General features: G+C 60.5%; 1 protein-coding gene across 1 annotated transcript in view; it reads left to right on the forward strand.

Annotated features, from left to right (window-relative positions):
- Window positions 1–566: 566 nt before the first annotated feature.
- The window catches only part of PRRX2 (paired related homeobox 2), a 39,320-nt gene continuing 22,648 nt past the window's right edge, over window positions 567–17,238 (forward strand). The window contains exon 1 of the mRNA XM_037036863.1: window positions 567–1,070. Within this exon, the coding sequence (XP_036892758.1) occupies window positions 818–1,070 (253 nt within the window). The 5' untranslated portion in view covers window positions 567–817. The remainder of the gene's footprint in view (window positions 1,071–17,238) is intronic.

A 17,238-nucleotide genomic window follows, 5' to 3' on the forward strand; every position in this document is an offset into this window, starting at 1 on the left:
CAGGAGCACAGACCGGAGCCTGTCCCTCTCTTTCCCTGTCACCCATCTGTCAGTCTGGCTGTCGTCTGGCTGTCTATCCTCTAGGAATTCTGGAGAGGCACTGCTGCCTGGAGCATCCTGGAGGTGGGTGGGAAGGGTGTTGCGGGTGTGGGGGGGCGTGCATGCATCCTAGAAGGTGGAGAATGTGGGGCTTTCTGGGGAAGAGAACTTCGGACCAGGTGGAGCAGAGAAGACCTCTGAGTCTTTCGGTCAAGACAGGGGCTGTGTTGGGGTGCAGGGGGAGCGAGGGTGGAGCTGAGGGGTCAACTGTCTCCCAGTAGCTCTCCGGACCCCGAGGAGGAATTTGTACATGGGGGGGGGCTGCTAACCCCTCCTCCATCACCTCCCCACACACATGTGCGAGGATTAACAACAACGAAACACTGAAGTTTCCCGCTCCTTAAAATGTGGGTGGGAAGGCGACACCCTCTCTTCTGCCCCCTCTCCCCGCCCCCAGCCGCCAGCCGGACTCGGCGCAGGACCCCCTCCCAGCCCGCAGCCGGAGGGGCGGGGAGGAGGGGCAGGAGGAGAGGCCGGGCGAGATTTGCTTCAAGAAGGGGCGTGTGGCCGGAGCAGCTCGTGTTCTAGCAACTTGGGAGAGAGCGAAGAGGCAGAGGAGGGAGGGAGGAAAGTTGGTTCCCTCGACGTCAGCGCCGGGCGGGCCGGGTGGCCACGGAGCCGCGAGGCGGCCGGAGCCGGGCAGAGTGCGGGGCGGCCGGGCGCGCTGGCTGAGACCCCGCCGGCGACCCGGCCGGCGACCCCGGGGCGGCTCGCGGGCATGGACAGCGCGGCCACCGCCTTCGCGGTGGACAAGCCGGCGCTGGGCCCGGGACCGCCGCCGCCCTCCGCCCTGGGGCCCGGCGACTGCGCCCAGGCGCGCAAGAACTTCACGGTGAGCCACCTCCTGGACCTGGAGGAGGTGGCCGCGGCCGGGCGGCTGGCGGCGCGTCCCGCGGGGGCCGAGGCGCGGGAGGGCGCGGCGCGGGACCCGTCCGGGGGCAGCAGCGGCAGCGAGGCGGCGCCGCAGGACGGTGAGTGCGGGCCTGGCGGGAGCGGCCCGGGGGCGTGGGAGCGGATCGCGGGGTCCCGGGCTCTCGGAGGCCGAGACTGGGGGCCCGCGGGGCCCAAGGAGCCCGCACGCGGCAGGCAAAGACGCGGGGCGTGCGGGCCGCGGGGTCCGAGGCTGCGAAGGAAACGGGCGCTGGCGGGCACGCTGCGTGTGGCAGGACCTCCCGGGGGTGCGGGCGCCGTGGGCGCGGCCACAGTGGAGGTTGTCTTTTATGGTGGGGTGGGGTGCGGTGACCCCAGCTCTCCACCGGGGAGAGGCCGCTATTTGGCCTTAGTCACCTCGAGACGTAGCGGGGTCGGGGAGGAGGTCGGCTGCCTTTGGGGCCAGCTCCAGGGCAGCTCTGGTGGCCCCTGCTCCCAAGCAGCCTGGGAAGGTGGCTGTGATCATACAGCTGGGGAAACTGAGGCTTCCCAGGAGCAGGGACACCAAGGCACAGAGCTGGCTTTCCAACTCTGCCCCCTCCCTCCGTGACGCCTCCCTAGCTGCACTAGGACTTCTTAAGACTTGGGTTGTAGCCTGCGTTGCGCTTGGGGGAGGGGGGTTTGGGGGGGCTGCCCCCACTCCGGTCTGGCCGGCTAGCAGTTTCCTAGGTGGAATGTCCCAGCCCTAACGAGCCAGCTAGGCCTCGCTTTTCCTGATAAGGTTAAAGGTCATCAGGAAGGGGCTTTAAAAACAAACAACCCACCCAAGTGGCTTTTTTCAAAATAAGTCACGCTGGTTGGAAGCGTCCTGAACCCTTGGTAAGAAGTGGGAGGGGCAGCAAGGAGAGAAAAGGAAGATAAAGCCGAGGTCCAGCCTAGGGCAGTGTCATGAAGCAGGGGCACCCTAGTCCCCACTGCTCACCCACACCCTGAGGAGGAGGTGGGATGGTCTGGGACCCCTGTCCCCGTCCCCCAGCTCTGGAGCACAGGCTGGCCTGCTGGACGCTCTGGGCCCTTTAAGAGTCACCCACCACCAGACTCCAGCAGCCTTCCCACCTGCCCCCCAGGGACCCCCACTTCCTGCACCAGCCTCCAGGTCTCCGGGGAGCCGAACTGGCAGCATGCCCTGCGTCAGGATGACAGGAGGTGCCGGGCTGGCTGTGCTCCCATCGGCATTCGCCGCCCCCCAGCCACAGCGGGCCAACACGTCCCTTCACCCTGTGGAGTGGACGTAAAGTGGGCAGGCCCACCCATGAGAGTGGGGAGTCCCTGGTGGAAGAGTGGAAGGAGGTGTCTGATTTAGGCAAGGAGTAAAGTGGGGTGCCCTCTGGTATGGAACGGGGAGCCCTGCCATCCTCAGTTGGTCCCCAGATCTCAGGTCTCATGGGAGGAGCAGCTGGTCTCTGACTTCACCCTGATGAATGGGGGGCCCCAGGGGAGTGAAGAGGAGGAGCAAACTGAAGGTAAAGCTAAGAAGGAAGGGAGAAAAGGGAGGAGAGAGGGGCCCAGGAGTGGCTGGAGGGAAGGAAGGAGGGCTGGCCAGGGGACAGAGCCCATGCCCACCCGGGCCCCTGGCCATGGGGACGGACAGTGGGAGGCTTTGCTTCTCCTGAGCATATCATAAGAGGTCTAGGATGGAGGGTTTTCCTGGGGGAAAAGGCTGTGTTGCCTGGGGACACAGGTACGTGGACAGGGCCACAGCAGCCCCCAGGTATCAGGTTGGGTCATGGGCTTCCTCAGCAGCCTCGGGGCCAGGCCACTGTCAGTGAGCCTGGGGGCTTTCTGGCCTTTCCCTAAGGAACGGCTTGGGCACGCTGGGAATACCCAGGTCTAGAGGAAAGAGGACAACTGGGTGTGGGGCCAGGTGGGACAGGTCCGAGGGCAGCAATCAGTCTGCCCCCAGAGGTGAGGGGCCTCAGGCAGAGTTGGGTCAACGAGAGGCTCACACCCTGCCCTTGTAAGCCCTGCCCGCTGGGCACACTGGACTGCAGGGCATTTCTCCAGGCCTCTGCGCGTTGGAGCAACCTGGGTAGTGTGAGGACTCGTTTGGGAAGCTAAACACTCCAGTTTAAAGAATACTTTTGTATGTGGGATTACATCTTCCCTACTCCTTTTTTTTGGTGTTAAAACATACTTATTATGAAATGGGAATAATAACTGCAGATTGTTTTATGTTAATGCCTTTACTTGGCAAAATTTAAAGGAGGTAATTCTATACTCGTGCATCAGATTGAAAACAAATCACTAGCCCGTGAAATCCAAATGTTTAATGTGGAGTTGAGCACCTCCTGAGGCCAACTGCGTGCATTCTAGGGGCGCCTGCTGCCAGGAGAGTGGCCCTGGGGCAGGGGCAGGGTGCCCTGCCGCTGCCCCGGGCCTGTGAGAGTCCCCGGCTGGCTCTCTGGGTCTGGGCCTGGAGACAGAAGGTGGCCCCGCAGAGGCCAGCTTCCTGCAGTCCTTCCTTCTCCTTCCCTCTCAGGAGCCCCTCATCCCTTCTCCCACCGCTATCTGTGAATTCCCAGGCAAGATGTCTCCAAAGGTGTGGGAGAAGGGACCTCGTCCTGGTCAGTCAGGCCCACATCACTGGACCCAAAGCAGGCAGCCACCCCTCAGGGCACCTGCCAGGGTCCTGGACCCCAGGCCAGCAGGCGTGGACCCTGGGCTGTGACTTTGTCCCCCAGTCCTGGGCCCTCCAAGAGGCCTGACACCTCTCTGAGGATTCGAACAAACTTGCAAGTGGGTTGTCTTGTGGCTTCTAGAGATGTTTCCGGTCCAAAAAAAATGGACTGCCACCAGAGAGATGGGGTGTCTCCTGTTAGAAAAATAAAAGTTTATAGGGAAGCTAATGAGCTAGAAAATTGATATGTTTTCAACCTGCCAGGGTACCAGGCTCAGACATTTTTAAAACATATTTTTTACTCTTTTGTTTTCACAAAGCTCACGGTAGATATGGCGTATTCTTACCAATGATTATCCCAGACCAGGCTCCCGCAGAACTGGCTGGTAAGGCTGTGGCGTCGCCGGTGACTCAGAGCAAACTGGGGTCTCGGGTTCCTCCCAAGTCAAATGCTGAGGTCCGTGCCGGGGCGCTGAGCTATGCCAAGCACGTTAGGAAAATAAACCCTCGTTCGCTGCCTTTGCAATGACTTACAACAAAAGAAACCACATTAATAACTGAGATTTTCTTGAAAGCGTTCCCTCCTGTGGGCAGGGCGGAAACAGAGATGCGGACACACTGAGAAAATAAACAAAGCCGGGGAGCCAGCGGGGAGAGGCCCCCAGCCCTGGAGGAGGAGGCCGCCAGAGAGCAGGGCTTGTGGTACCTGTTTCAGAAAACCTTGGGACCCAGCAGGTCCACCTACCTGTGCTTTGGGGTGGTGGGGTGCCTGCTGAGCAGGGGGTGGGTGGGGCCCCAGGTGGGGGGCGGGGGGGTTGGCATCCCTTGGAGGACCTGCTTCCTGAGCCACATCTGCTACCTGATGACAGGAAGCCAAGGGTGTGTCGATTTGGGGNGGGCAGGGCGGAAACAGAGATGCGGACACACTGAGAAAATAAACAAAGCTGGGGAGCCAGCGGGGAGAGGCCCCCAGCCCTGGAGGAGGAGGCCGCCAGAGAGCAGGGCTTGTGGTACCTGTTTCGGAAAACCTTGGGACCCAGCAGGTCCACCTGCCTGCGCTTTGGGGTGGTGGGGTGCCTGCTGAGCAGGGGGTGGGTGGGGCCCCAGGTGGGGGGCGGGGGGGTTGGCATCCCTTGGAGGACCTGCTTCCTGAGCCACATCTGCTACCTGATGACAGGAAGCCAAGGGTGTGTCGATTTGGGGTGGACACCTGCTCCCCACCAGCTAGGGAGGGGCGGGCGTGCCAGGTGGTGCACCTGAAGGGACCGCGGAGTTCCAGGGACTAGGAGACTTGCTTTCAACTTTTAAACTGTTTACAGTGGTAAAATACAGTTAGATTAAGAGCTACTATTTTTAAGCATGCAGTTCGGGGATCGTTTTAGTACATTAGCATTGTTGGGCCACCAGCCCTCTCCAGAAATTCCCCTCCCCCAGCCCCTGGCACCCACCGTTCTCCTTTCTATCCCTTTGAACTTGACATTCGGGGGACCTCATGTATGTGGACCCTCACAGTATCTGTTCTCCTGGCTTCTTTCACAGCCTCACGTCCTCGGGGGCTGTCCGTGGGGTGGCAGGTGGCAGGATTTCCTCCTTGAGACCTAATGACACTCCGTCGTGTGGACGGGCCGCATGCTGTTCCTCCCTCCCCCACCCGTGGGGAAGGCCCACCTGGGCCGTGCCCACCGTGGGCTGTCGTGACTGATGCTGCTGTGGCCGTGGGCGTGCGGACAGTGGTTCCATCCCTGCTGGCAGCGCTTTTGGGTACACGCACACCCAGAAGCAGGAGTGTCGGATTGTGAGGTCGTTCTATCGCTCACGTTCTAAAGGAGCCCCCGCACTGTTTTCCATCACCCACAGCAGACTCAAGAGTTAGCGAGCCTCTGTCTACCCGGCTCTGAAAGGTGGAGGCAGTGGAGGCAGTGGCAGCGGCCTCTGGGGCGGTGGGGGAGGGAGACAGAGGGAGCCGGGCAGAAGTCGCCGGGTCAGAGAGGAGCAGGGCTGTGGGGGGAAAGACAAAGGGTTTCTCCAGAACCCAGCCTTTTAACGACACGCCTGCTTTCCTCTCCTCCACCTTCTTCTCCCCTTCTTTCCCCTTCACCCATTTCTGGGGACGGGGTGGGCAGAGCCATCTGCAGCGCAGGAGCCTCTGGTGGGGGATCAGGACTCCCAGGTTTGGGTCCTGGCTTTTGCTGTCCTCTCCACGTGTGACCTTGGGTGTGTCACATGGCTGCTCAGCTTCCCAACGGACACTGCCAGACAGCACACAGACATTTGTGAGGGGCCTCCTATCCCTTGTCATCATCTGATCCAGGTTCAGAAAATGCCCCATGATGGGTCCCTGGGGGTGTGGACCCTCAGACAGGTGCCTGGGTGTCCCTCCACATGTGTGGAGGAGCAAGGAGAGAGGAGGTGTGAGTGAGAGGCGGAGAGCCCAGGGGAACTCAGCGGGAGAACGGCTGGCTGGTGGGAGAGGGGCCAGTGGTCTGCATCTCTGCCCCTTGTTCGTGGTTCCAGGGTGACCCTGTGCCTCCAGCGAAGAGGTCATTTGGGTGGAGCTCTGGGGGGTGGGCCTGGCACGGGAGCCTGGGACCAGCTAGTGCCCCGACAAGGGCCCTTCCCTCTGGGCCGAAGCTCAGCAGGGCTGCAGCTGTGGCTGTCCCTCCCGGGAGACACTGGAAAAGTAACCGTGGCGCAGCAGTGGTCCTGCCTGCTTCCACACCGCCCGTGAGGCCTGAAAAACACCCTGAGGCTCAGTGTTGCTGTCTGTGAAATGGGGCCGCTGGACAGTGGGGTCTCTCACAGGTGTGGGGAGCCTTGAATGGGTGTGGGAGCCTGTGCCTAGCACATAGTAGGTGCTCATAAATGGTCTCCTTGACGGCTCATGGAGACAGATGCTCACAGCAGCCCCGTGAGTCAGGCAGGGGTTAGTGACTGACACCCCTACTTTTTGGAAGTCCAGAGAAGCTAAGGAACTTGCCCAAGGTCCCACCAGCTGGGAAGGAGGGGGGTCCCAAGTTCAGGCCTCTTTCTCTGAGCAGCTCTGCATTTAGGCTGGAGGAGTCGGGGAGGGGAAGCCACTCGGTTTATTGAGGGGCTGGACTTGAGCCAAGGTTTGTTTGGGGAACCAAAGAGGGCAGGGTGACAGGGGCCACAGCACTCTGGCTGGTTGGGGCACCCCAGGCCCCACCCCTCCTTGTCCCCCCACTGGCCGTGGGGGCCAGTCCCTTTATTGTCCTCATTTTATGAAGAGGGAAAGCGAGGGTCAGAGTTGAGCCCCTTGCCAAGGTCGCGCGCCCCCAGGCCTGTCCCGTTCTGAGGCCCTGTTCTCCAGCATAGTCCGAGGCCACCCTGCAAGCCCCCTCCAGGTGGCTGGCCAGGGAGACCCGTTCCCAGCTGTGGGCTGCATCGGGGCACCATGAGGCAGCCAGGGAGGGGTCTTCTTGAGGTCCTGGCCTGGGTCACAGGCCTGCGGGAGATGGGCCAGGCCTGGCGGCGTGGGGACTGCTGGGCTTTGGGGGTGTTGGAAGGTATGATTGTGAGGGCGTTCCAATCCCCTTCCACCCAGAAACATCCGCATGGCATCCCTCACCCTCTGCAAACTGACAGGGGAGAACCGTGGAGGGTCCCTGACTCTGAAGGACAGGCCCCCTTCCCAGTCCACCGCTGGACTCCCCCACCTACTCATTCATTCATTCATTCATTCATTCATTCATTCATTCATTCGTTTGCTCATTCATCCAACAATCATTTTTAAGCAGACTATGTGTCAGGCCTTGGGCTCCCACCGCCTACCCAGACTTCCGGATTTCAAACGCTGGCGAAACTTCCTGGCACTTAGAGGAACCGGCAGAGAGCGGGCAGGCATGGAGCTGCCAAGAAAAGTATCCACTCACAGCAGCCGCCGTCTTGTGGCCCCGTCTGTTTGCCCAAGAAAGAGCCTTTTGGCATCTTTGTCTCGGAGTCAAGAATGGTGCCCGACACTGACCTTGTTTAGCTTAACAAAACCAAACCCGCACATCGCCCAGATTTTTCTCATTTTGTGGGAGGTCGGTGAAAGCTTGTCGTGGGCTGGCATTTGGGGACCACGCGGTGGACTGGCTTTCCCAGACTCACAGGCACACGGGACACCGCCCAACACACACATGCACACACACATACACACCACAGCAACAGGGCTCCTGCCTGGCCCCCAAATCAAGGCCAAGCTTTTAATAGCCAGGATGGCCGCCGGCAGCTAATGACTGGATGAGCAGCCACAACGCGGTGGCCGGGGCCAAGGGTTAAGTGCCTTAGGCGAGGTGGTGAGTCGGAGAGCACCGTCGGAGCTTCCTGTTTAGACAGAGGGAGCTGGGGCAAGCTGTCTCAGCCGGCCCCCATGCCGAGCGCGGTCCAGGAGACGGTGCCCCGGAGCCTCCAGAAGCCAGGCGAGGGGACAGGGGCAGAGGCCTGGGCAGATGCTCCCTGGCCCTGGAGGAGTGGGGAGAGCGCTGCTGCCGGGAAGAGGCGGGGCCTCCCAGAGCTCCGGGCGGAGCCTGCCAGCCGAACCCCGGAGTGGGATCTCAAGATGTCCTGGGGATGAAGGTCGTTAAAAAGACTCAAATGCTCTTGCTGCCCCTTTGCCCCGTGTTCCTTCCACTTCTGGGAAGCTCTTGCTCCCGCCCTGGCTCCCAGGGGCCACCACGATGACAGGACACTGTTCGCGTGGGGCCTCTTAGGGCTAATGATGACTTTTATTGCATCCTAAAAATGAAGCAGGCTCTGGGAGACATTTTCAGTCCCTCTCGGTGATCGCTCTGCTTTTCTGTGTGTGGGATGGGCACCCAGCCGGGACCTTCCGGCTTGGGGGACAGTGAAGGGATTGGGAGGGTGCGGGGCGGTGAGCTGAGAACAGCCAAGAAGCTGGGACCTGGGGGCCCAAGAGGTGGACAGGGGCAGCTGGCAGCTTGCGGCCTTTGGGGCAGTGACAAAGCAGGAGGCCTAGTCGTTAGAGACCTGGAAGCTTCCACAGAGGCCCTTCCATCCCGCAAGGAGCAAAAGCCTGGGCTGCTTGAACACTGATGTGGTGGGAGTATGCCACCTCTGGGTGACGGTGTCGGTGATGGTGACGCTGCTGCCCTCACCCGGGAGGCAGTGGGTGGGGCCCCGGACCAGGGGCGGGGAACTGGGTTGTGCCCTTCCCTGCAGCTCAGTCACTGGTCTGAGCCTCAGTGTCCCCGCCAGCGTTCCCGGAGGCTGCCTTCGTGCAGGAAGCTGCACCCCTGGGTCCAGGAGAGAGACAGCGTTGGCTGCTGACCACCCACCAGCATTCCCCTAGCACCTACTGAGCGCCCACTGCACCAAGGCAACCCAGAGAGCCGGAACGGAGGGGGCTTTGCGTTAGGGGGGAGCTCTCTCTGTCCCTCTCAAGCTTCTTGGCACCCCCTAGCTGGGTGGCGGGGTGGTTGGAAGCCTCACTGCCCAATTGGGGATCTCTGTCACCCCTGTCACTGGAAAAGCTGCCTTCTAGTATCCCGCCTGCCCGTTCCTCTCTGCCCCCTCACGCACCCTGCCCCTCAGGTAGGGTGTCCACTGCCCCCCCCCCCCGAGGGTGGTCACCTCGCCCTGGTATTGTCCACAGCGCCCCGCCTCCCGCCGCCCTGTCGTTCCTCCCCCACTGCAGGCCTCCCCTCCTGGCCTCCCTTCTTGCCGTGGGCACAGACGTTTACACACCAGAGATGGCGTTATTAAAAATGACATTTAACCAGAGCTGGAATTACCGCGCGGATGGCTGCAAACCTCGGAATCAAAGCCGAGCCGCCGGGCGCGCCTGGCAGGGGCCGCGGGCCTCCTCTGGCCGCCAGAGCTCCGCGCCGGCCTCCCATATAAAAGCCCGCAGAACGCAGAGGTCCTGAAAGCGAGTGCACCTCCTTTCATTAGACTAACAAATAACATGTAACAGAAAACAGCTGTTCACAGCAGCCCCTAATGCTCTCAAGATGGTGCCGTGGGCAGCTGGTCCAGCCAGCGGGCAGCCCAGCCGAGCAGGGCTCAGATTTTGCCTGCCCCCACCCCAGGGCGGGGTACAGGGCCCTCGGGAGAGCCAGGCACCCCCCTCTTTTCCTGGCCCCCTCCCTCTGCATTCTGCAGGACCTGGGGGTCTTTTTTCTCCGACTGGGTCACTCAGCCTCTCTTCTCACTGATGAGAGCCAGTCAGTGAGCGTCTGTTTGTACAGGGACCGTGCCCTGGACGGTGGCATCCCAGCCGCCACTTGGCCAGCTCTGGGACCTGGACAAATTTCTTCTCTCTGAGCCTTGTTTGTCATCAAGAAGACCTCACATCTGCTTGAAGGGCGGTTTTAAGGATTTGAAGAGGTGTCGTGAGCAGAGCCGCAGACACCTGCGCAGCACTCAGAAAGGGTTCCTGCTGCTGAGATTAGAGTTGGGGACGCCGACGCTCACGGAGGCGGAGTGACTCGCCCAAGGGGACACGGCAGGTGGAGAAGCCCCGGAGTCAGCCCCTTTCCTGATCCTGAGAGGGACAGAGCCAAGGGCCTCGCTGCACCGAGTATGGTGGGCGCAGACACGGCCGCAGCCCTTGGCCGACCGCGGAGCATGAGCGCACCTCTGAGGGACAGTGGGCTGCCTCTGCCCCTCACTGAGGCCAGGATCCCCCCAAACCCCCACCACTACCCCCTGGGCCCGAAGCATCACCCAGCGCTGCTCAGGGGGTCTGGCCTGGAGAAGGAAGGGCCTCCCAAACCAGGGAGGAATGTCCAGTAAACCACCCCAAAGGGAGAGAGAAGGACCAAGGGGCACTTTGTCCCCGTTTCTCTCTTAGGATAAAGCTACAGGAAGCAGGCCTTTTGTCTTCCTGTTCCTCCCCCTCAAAGATATGCCTTGGGTTTTTGGTTCCAAGAAAACTGCATGGGATTCATTCATTCGCTCGTTCATTCATTCATTGGTTCAGTGCCCAGGTGTGGACAGGTGAGGCCTGGCCCCTAATCAGGCAGCGAGGCAGAAGAGCCTTATCCCCATCTTATAGATGAAAATACTGAGGCTCAGAAAGGCAAAAGGACTTGTCAAGGCCACCCAGGAACTATGCAGCAATCCCCAGAGCCCAAGTACAGCTCCAGCCACATGTGCAGGGTCCCCAGATGCTCAGTGAGCTGCCCGGTGTCCTCTTGCTGCAAGCAGCCAGGGTCCTGCTTCCTGTCTCCCCAATTCTCCCCTGGAAACCTTTGAGGAAGGTGCCACTTTTCTGGGGACACCCTGTGCAAAGCCGGACCCGGAGCCATTGGGCAGGAGGGCTGGGCCGTGATGGAGAGAGAGGCTGGGGCCGGTGGCCAAGACGGGACCAGGGCCTTTGGGAGTCTTGTGTTTCCGAGAGACCTCGTGTTTTCACTGGAAGGCCAGCCTCTCCCGCAGAGCCCGTTGCCCGGCCACCACACCCGGCGCGGACAGTGTCAGGGCCCCGAGCGGGAAATTGCTGGAGACGAGAAGTAAAAATGGCTGCTCTGGTTTCTCCGGGAAGGAAAAAAGAAAAGGCAAAGATCTAATGTGTCTGAAAGCCGGGTCGTTGTTTAAAGGCGAGAGTTGATGTTGCAGTGGCTTCAAACCTGAGGCAAACAGATCTGAGGCGGGAGGCTGCCTTTTCAAGGACTGGTATCTCCCTGGAGCAGGGGACGGTGGGCTTGGCAGCCCACGAGCCCTTTCCTCCTTCCTTCCACAAGTATTTGTTGAGGACCTACTCAGTGCCAGGCTGAGGGCTGAATACTGGGAACCCACAGGGGAGAAGGGAGGTGTGGTCTCTGCTAACAAGATGTCCTGGCTACTGTGAGAACAGAGAATGGAGCCCTAGTTCAGGCTTCAGGGAAGGCTTCCTGGAGGAAGTGGACTTTCAGGAGTGACCAGAAGGATGAGTGGAATTAGCCAGAGGAAGAGGTTGGGAAGGGTGCTCCAGGTGGAGGGAACAGTAGCGACAGAGGCTCAGAGGGTGAGAGAACTGGGCTGCTCCAGGAGCAGGCTGGGCGGGTGCCCGGTGGGAGAGGCCAGAGGAGGAGAAGAGCTGGGGAAGAGCCTGGCTCGCCTGTGGCTGCCTGGGTGCCCGGGGCAGTGCCTGCCCAGCGTTGGCTCGCCAGTCCATGTGCAGCACGGCCGTGCCGGAGCCCCGGACTTGACACCAGCGCTTCAGGCCATGGGCGCCTGGCAGCCCCAAGATGGGAGTTTCATTAGCAGACCCATCTCGTGATGAGGAAGCCACTTGGGCTGTCTGGCTGCAAAGCCTGTGTCCCTGGAGGGACGCAGGGAGCTCGGGCTGCTGGTGGCTGAGTCGGGCAGCAGAGCTGGGTGACTGGGGTAGGAGTGGCTTTCAAGTGTGCTCATCTTCATCACTGTCATCGTCACCGAGACCCCAGCCGTCGGGACCATTTATTGTGCACCCGCTACGTGGGGGCCACCTCAGAAGCCTTGCAGCCCCATTTCCCGGGTGAGAAAGCGGAGGCCCAGAAAGATGGGTTGTGTGTGGAGGGTGTGGTGAGAGATTTGCTAGCGCTGGAGCAGTGATGCCGGACAGAACCCAGCGCGGCTCCTCGACCCAGGCGGGCAGGCCAGGATCCTGGCCCCACGTCCCCGATGCGGCTCGATGGTGACACAGGCGTGGAAGCAGAGAGTCAGCCTGGAGAGTCCCAGGGGTCCCCAGCTGTCCCAGGGGCAGGCCACAAGTTGGGAGGGGCCTGGCTTACCTGTGGGATCCTGGTCCCAACCTCACCTCCACTTAATGGGTGGTCTTGGGAGCCTGGCCTCAGATTCCTTGTCTGCAAAATGGGCACAGCGAGAGTGCCTGGGTCTCGGGTTGTGCGGCAGAGTGGGCACAGGAGGGGCCCACCAACTGCCCGCCTCTCCCTGGAGGCATTCAGTCCACACCAGTGGGTTTGTTCTCTCTCTCCCTCTCCTTGACACTCAGGAGGCGGAGGCAGGTGCACAGGGTAGGACTGTAAGCCCCCTTCACAGACGGGGAAACCAAGGCAGGAGAGTTTCCCGAGGTTCCCCAGGAGGTGGAGCCGAGATTGGGACTGGGGTCTGGGTTCTGGGAGCTTGCCCCAGTGGCCTTTGCTGATACCTATGCACTTCAAAAAGGAGACAGGTTCTCCAGCCCTGGGTGTCCCCAACACACACACAGGACCCAGCCCGGTGCCCTGCCCAGCCCTGTCTGGAGACCCAGGGCCCCTCACCGGGAGCGTGGCGCTGGTTCCCTGCAGCCCAACCCGTGCAGAAGGAGCATCTTGCTTTATTTTCCGTGGCACAAATAGTAACCATGCATGATTTCCTGACAAATGCCTCCTATAAAACACAACACGATTATTTTTATAATGTGGTACTTGAGGTTAAAAATTCAAATTAGCAGTTAATTGCAACTTCTAGAGGGTCTGGGGATAAGATGGCTTGGGGAGGAAGGCTGAGATGCTCATGTATGCTCTCGGGGATTACAGGTAGGTTCTCGCCACCTGCCTGCAGCATGCACGCGTGTGTAAACATGCATGCCCCACAGGTGCATGTACGTGTGTATACGCATGTGTGCGGCACGTGCACATGATGCACCAGCGCACGCGCACATGTGCACACACCGAAACGCAGCTGATCCCTGGGCCCCAGCAAAGCCGGTTCAGCGTGGGGTTTGCACTCGTGGGAAAACTGATCTGGATGCTGTCTCCCCGCCCCCCATGCTGGCCTTTTTCTCTGCCCAGGACCCACGTGTCCAAGCGGCCACCAAGAAGCAGGTTTTGTGATGATCAGGGAGCCCAGGGTGTGTGGAGGCAGGTGGCAGGGAAGTGCACAGAGCTCGGGGCACCAAGGAACCAAGCTTGGGTTTACCTCACTGGTGCCACTCGCAGCTTCTCCCAAACCCTCTCCTCCTCCCCCCTGCCCAGAACCAGAACCTGCTGGAGATGTCAGTCTGTGGACCGTGTGGGAGGAATCTCAGGGCGGAGGAGAGCCATCGCCCCAGTCCAGAGAGGCCAGAGGTGGGGGGTGTTCCCCCTCCGGCACCCAGGGGCCAGTGCAGAGCCCTGCAGGGGAACCCGGCGCTCTGCAGGGCTTCAAGGCAGCTTCTCGGGGCTCTGGGGATATCGCGGCAAATATTCTCCACTTTCTTCAAACGGGATCAATGGCCAAGGTTGGGAGAGTGAGGCCACCCTGTGGGGACCGCAGGTCCAGGCCGGTCCCTGAGGAGGAGGCTTGGAGATCCTGGCACATGGGAGGAGGCAGAGGTGGAACACATTTGTGGTGGCCCGTGGCCCGTGGCCCGTGGCCAATACTGCTGCTGTGGTATTACCACCGTGGGGGGGGAACTCACAGACAGGTCCCTGAGAGGGTGGGTGGGCGGGAGAGCAAGCCACACCCCTGGCAGCTGCTGGTCCCCAGGGTCTCTCCTCTCCCCAGCATGGTGACAGGGAGTGTCCCAACCCAAACTAGCTCCAGGTTAAGGCAACAGTCTCCCTCCACCCCAGCACCACCCCGGAGCAGGGCACCACCCTGTGAGTTAGGGCTTGTTTATTTCCTGTTTGTTGGCACATCTGGGTGAGGATGGGGCGGGGGATACAGGCAGTGTCCCCACGCCTCTCTCAGCAGGGCTGTGTGCACTCTGGGGGACTGCCTGGGTGTCTTCAGTGCTACTCAGCCTTGGGCACAGCAGACAGACAAAAGCCTGGGCCACCAGAGCAGGGTTAGGACTTCCCAGGGTGGGGCCCTGGTTTCCAGCTCCACCGTGGGGACCTCAGACTGTTGTCCCCACCTTGCCCTCCTCCCCGCTGTGCCAGTGCCTGCTGTGCCATTATTAAAGTCACTTCCTGGGAGAAGTCACTGTCCACAGGGAGCCCCTGCTGGGACCCCCTCATAACAGTGACCAATTGTCACTTCTGAAGAGGCTCCCACTGCGGCCTAAGCCACGTGCTCCCTCTTTGTCTTCATAGGCTCTCAACATCCCCATTTTATAGGCGAGAAGCAGAGGCCCTCCACTCCACACACGTTTCTTGAGCCCCTACTGTGTGCAGGCACTGGGCAGACATCCACCCACCAGCCCTCAGGAGCTTCCAGCTAAGAGGAGACAGTCAACATCAGCATGTCACCAGCCATCTGTTAATCACCCTTCTGAACTGTATTTTGGAACCAATAAAAAGCTGTACTTCAGGGCTCCCATTTTCCTGGGTCTTTGATAAAGTTCCTGGGCCTTTGGCATTGCGGGCCTAAAGGGAAAACAAAACTGGGCTGTGAGCCAGCCATCTGCCACCGAGCTGTCCACCATTCATCCATCACCCATCCGTCCATCCATCCATCCATCCACCGAAGCATCCATCTATCCACCCATCCATCTACCCATAATCCATTCATTAATCCATCCATCCATCATCCTTCCACCATCCATCCATCCATCCATCATCCATCTGTCCACCCACCCACCCATCCATCCACCACCCACCCACCCATCCATCCACCATCCATCTGTCCATCATCCAGTGTTTACTGAGCACCTATATTGTGCCAGGCTCCACTACCAACACAGACAATCCTGGAGAGGGGCAGAGGAAAACAGACCAAGCAAGTTTCATCAATGATGGTGAAATGGTGGGGGGTGGGGACAGACTGGTCCTCAAGCTTTTCTGGGGCGGTGAGGATAGGGTTCCTACAGGAAGTGGTAAGAGGTGACACTGGGTTGGGCTTCCTGATGAGGTGGGAAAAGTATTCCAGCCAGAGGGAACAGCATGTGTGAAGACAGGAAGTGACTGGGTGTGGCTGGTGGGTGGCTTGTCGGGAGCAGGGGAGCCAGACGAGGCTGCAGGGATAGGTCCCCCCGAAGCTGGGATCCAGGCTCTGGTCTGATGTATCAGCTCCTCTCTGGTCTTGATCGGGCGGAGGGTTGTGACCAGCGGGAGGAGAGTGGGGGATGCGTGGTGTAAGCGGGTGCCCCCACCACAGTCAGGGTCCTCCGTGCGCTGGTTGGCACTGAGACAGCGCCTCCCTTAGTTCTGTCTCAGCTCGGAATTTGTCAGCTGTCCCTCCTCCCCCCAGGACCCCTCCCCTCTGTGAAAAACCCCTCAAGGTCCTAATATTTTGTGTTGGGGGGGGGTCTTGAGGGCCTGGTGGGGAGAACTGGCCAATGCTAATGAAACGAGGGGTGCCCACGTGGGGGCCAGACACCGTGAGGGGAGGATCAGGCAAAGCCGCCCAACCTGTGGCCGATTCTTTTCCATATTTGATTGGTGGTGGCTGAGGGGCAGTCCCTGGGGTGTGGCCTCCTGCAGGGGGGCTGGGGGCGACGGGGCGCTGGCAAGTTGCTTCTTCATCCCTGGGAGCCCGTGAGTAGGGGCGGCACTGGGCCTTCAGACAAGAAGGCTTGGCGGGGAGCGTGGCCTGTCTGGGTCACCCCCTCTGGGGAGGTGTCCAGAGGGCCACACTCATGCTGGTCTGCCACGGTGACACCTGTGGGTCCCCGGTCTTGACCTCCTTCCAGACCTCATCCCACGGAACTCTCATAGCACTCCCCGAGCGATGTGCTTGTGCAGACAAGGAAACTGAGGCACGGGGTGGCAAAATGACGTGCCGAGGCCACAGAACCAGCAGTCCAGGTCACAGCAGCTTTTGGTCACTGTGCCCGAGTCCCTGGAATTGACACAACAACGCGCTGGGGACACCCTACACCCGCCCACTGAGGGGAGCAGACAGCGGGTGCAGCGCGGGGGGTGAGGGCAGGTGGCCCGACTCCAGCTCACTCCTGGGTGGACTCCAGCAGCGCCCTGAGCCAGCGTCCCCTCTTGTAGGAAATGACAGTACCCCTGGCACTGTTACTGAGCGCAGGTGAGAAAGGGCTGAGGACTGGGGAGGGTCCCCTGGCCACGTGAGGAGGGGTTGTTTGAAGAGCCACCCAGGACCAGGTGCCATGGCGTGGGCCCTGACTGTGAGCTGCCCCTTGGTCTCTGCCCCTCTCTCTGTGCTGCCCCCCCACCACCCCAAACACGTACAACGGCACATCAGTCTCACACTTTTCCAAGAGGCACCATGGATGGCAGGACAAGGTCTAGTTGACTGGGAAGGAGAAAGACCAGGAGGGGCTCCCTGGGCCCACGTTTCTGTTGCTCTGTCTCCAGCTGCTCAATTACCCTGAGTCCAAAGGGGCACCTGGGAGCCATGGCTTGAGACATGGGGGCTTGAGACAGGGGACCAAGCCTGGAAGCCAGGGTGATAAGGCTGAAGCAGACATGTGCACAAAGAGTTCTGGGCATGGGGTGGGGCTTTTCAAGTGGGGTCTTGTAGGATGAGTAGGAGCCCACCGTTCACCAGTTCCTCCCGTACCACCCTGAGAGCCTGTGGCTCTCAGCTTGCATGCTCACCCCCCTTCTCACCCATAGGATGGAATGGGAAGGGCCTGCTCTGTTGAGACTCCAGAAGTTATGAGGACTGGGGGTCTCACCAGAAGAAGGCCAAGCACACACAAGGACAGGGACGTTCCATGTTGTTGGTTTCCAAGAGGCCAGTGGCTTAGGGATGCTGGTCCCTGGCACAGGGAGACACTGTTTCCATCCTTCCATCCACTCGGCCATCCATCCATCCAGTGTGACCCT

Source organism: Sturnira hondurensis, unplaced genomic scaffold (assembly GCF_014824575.4).
Source record: "Sturnira hondurensis isolate 20B ecotype Veracruz unplaced genomic scaffold, ASM1482457v3 Scaffold0022908, whole genome shotgun sequence".
Classification (NCBI taxonomy): domain Eukaryota; kingdom Metazoa; phylum Chordata; class Mammalia; order Chiroptera; family Phyllostomidae; genus Sturnira; species Sturnira hondurensis.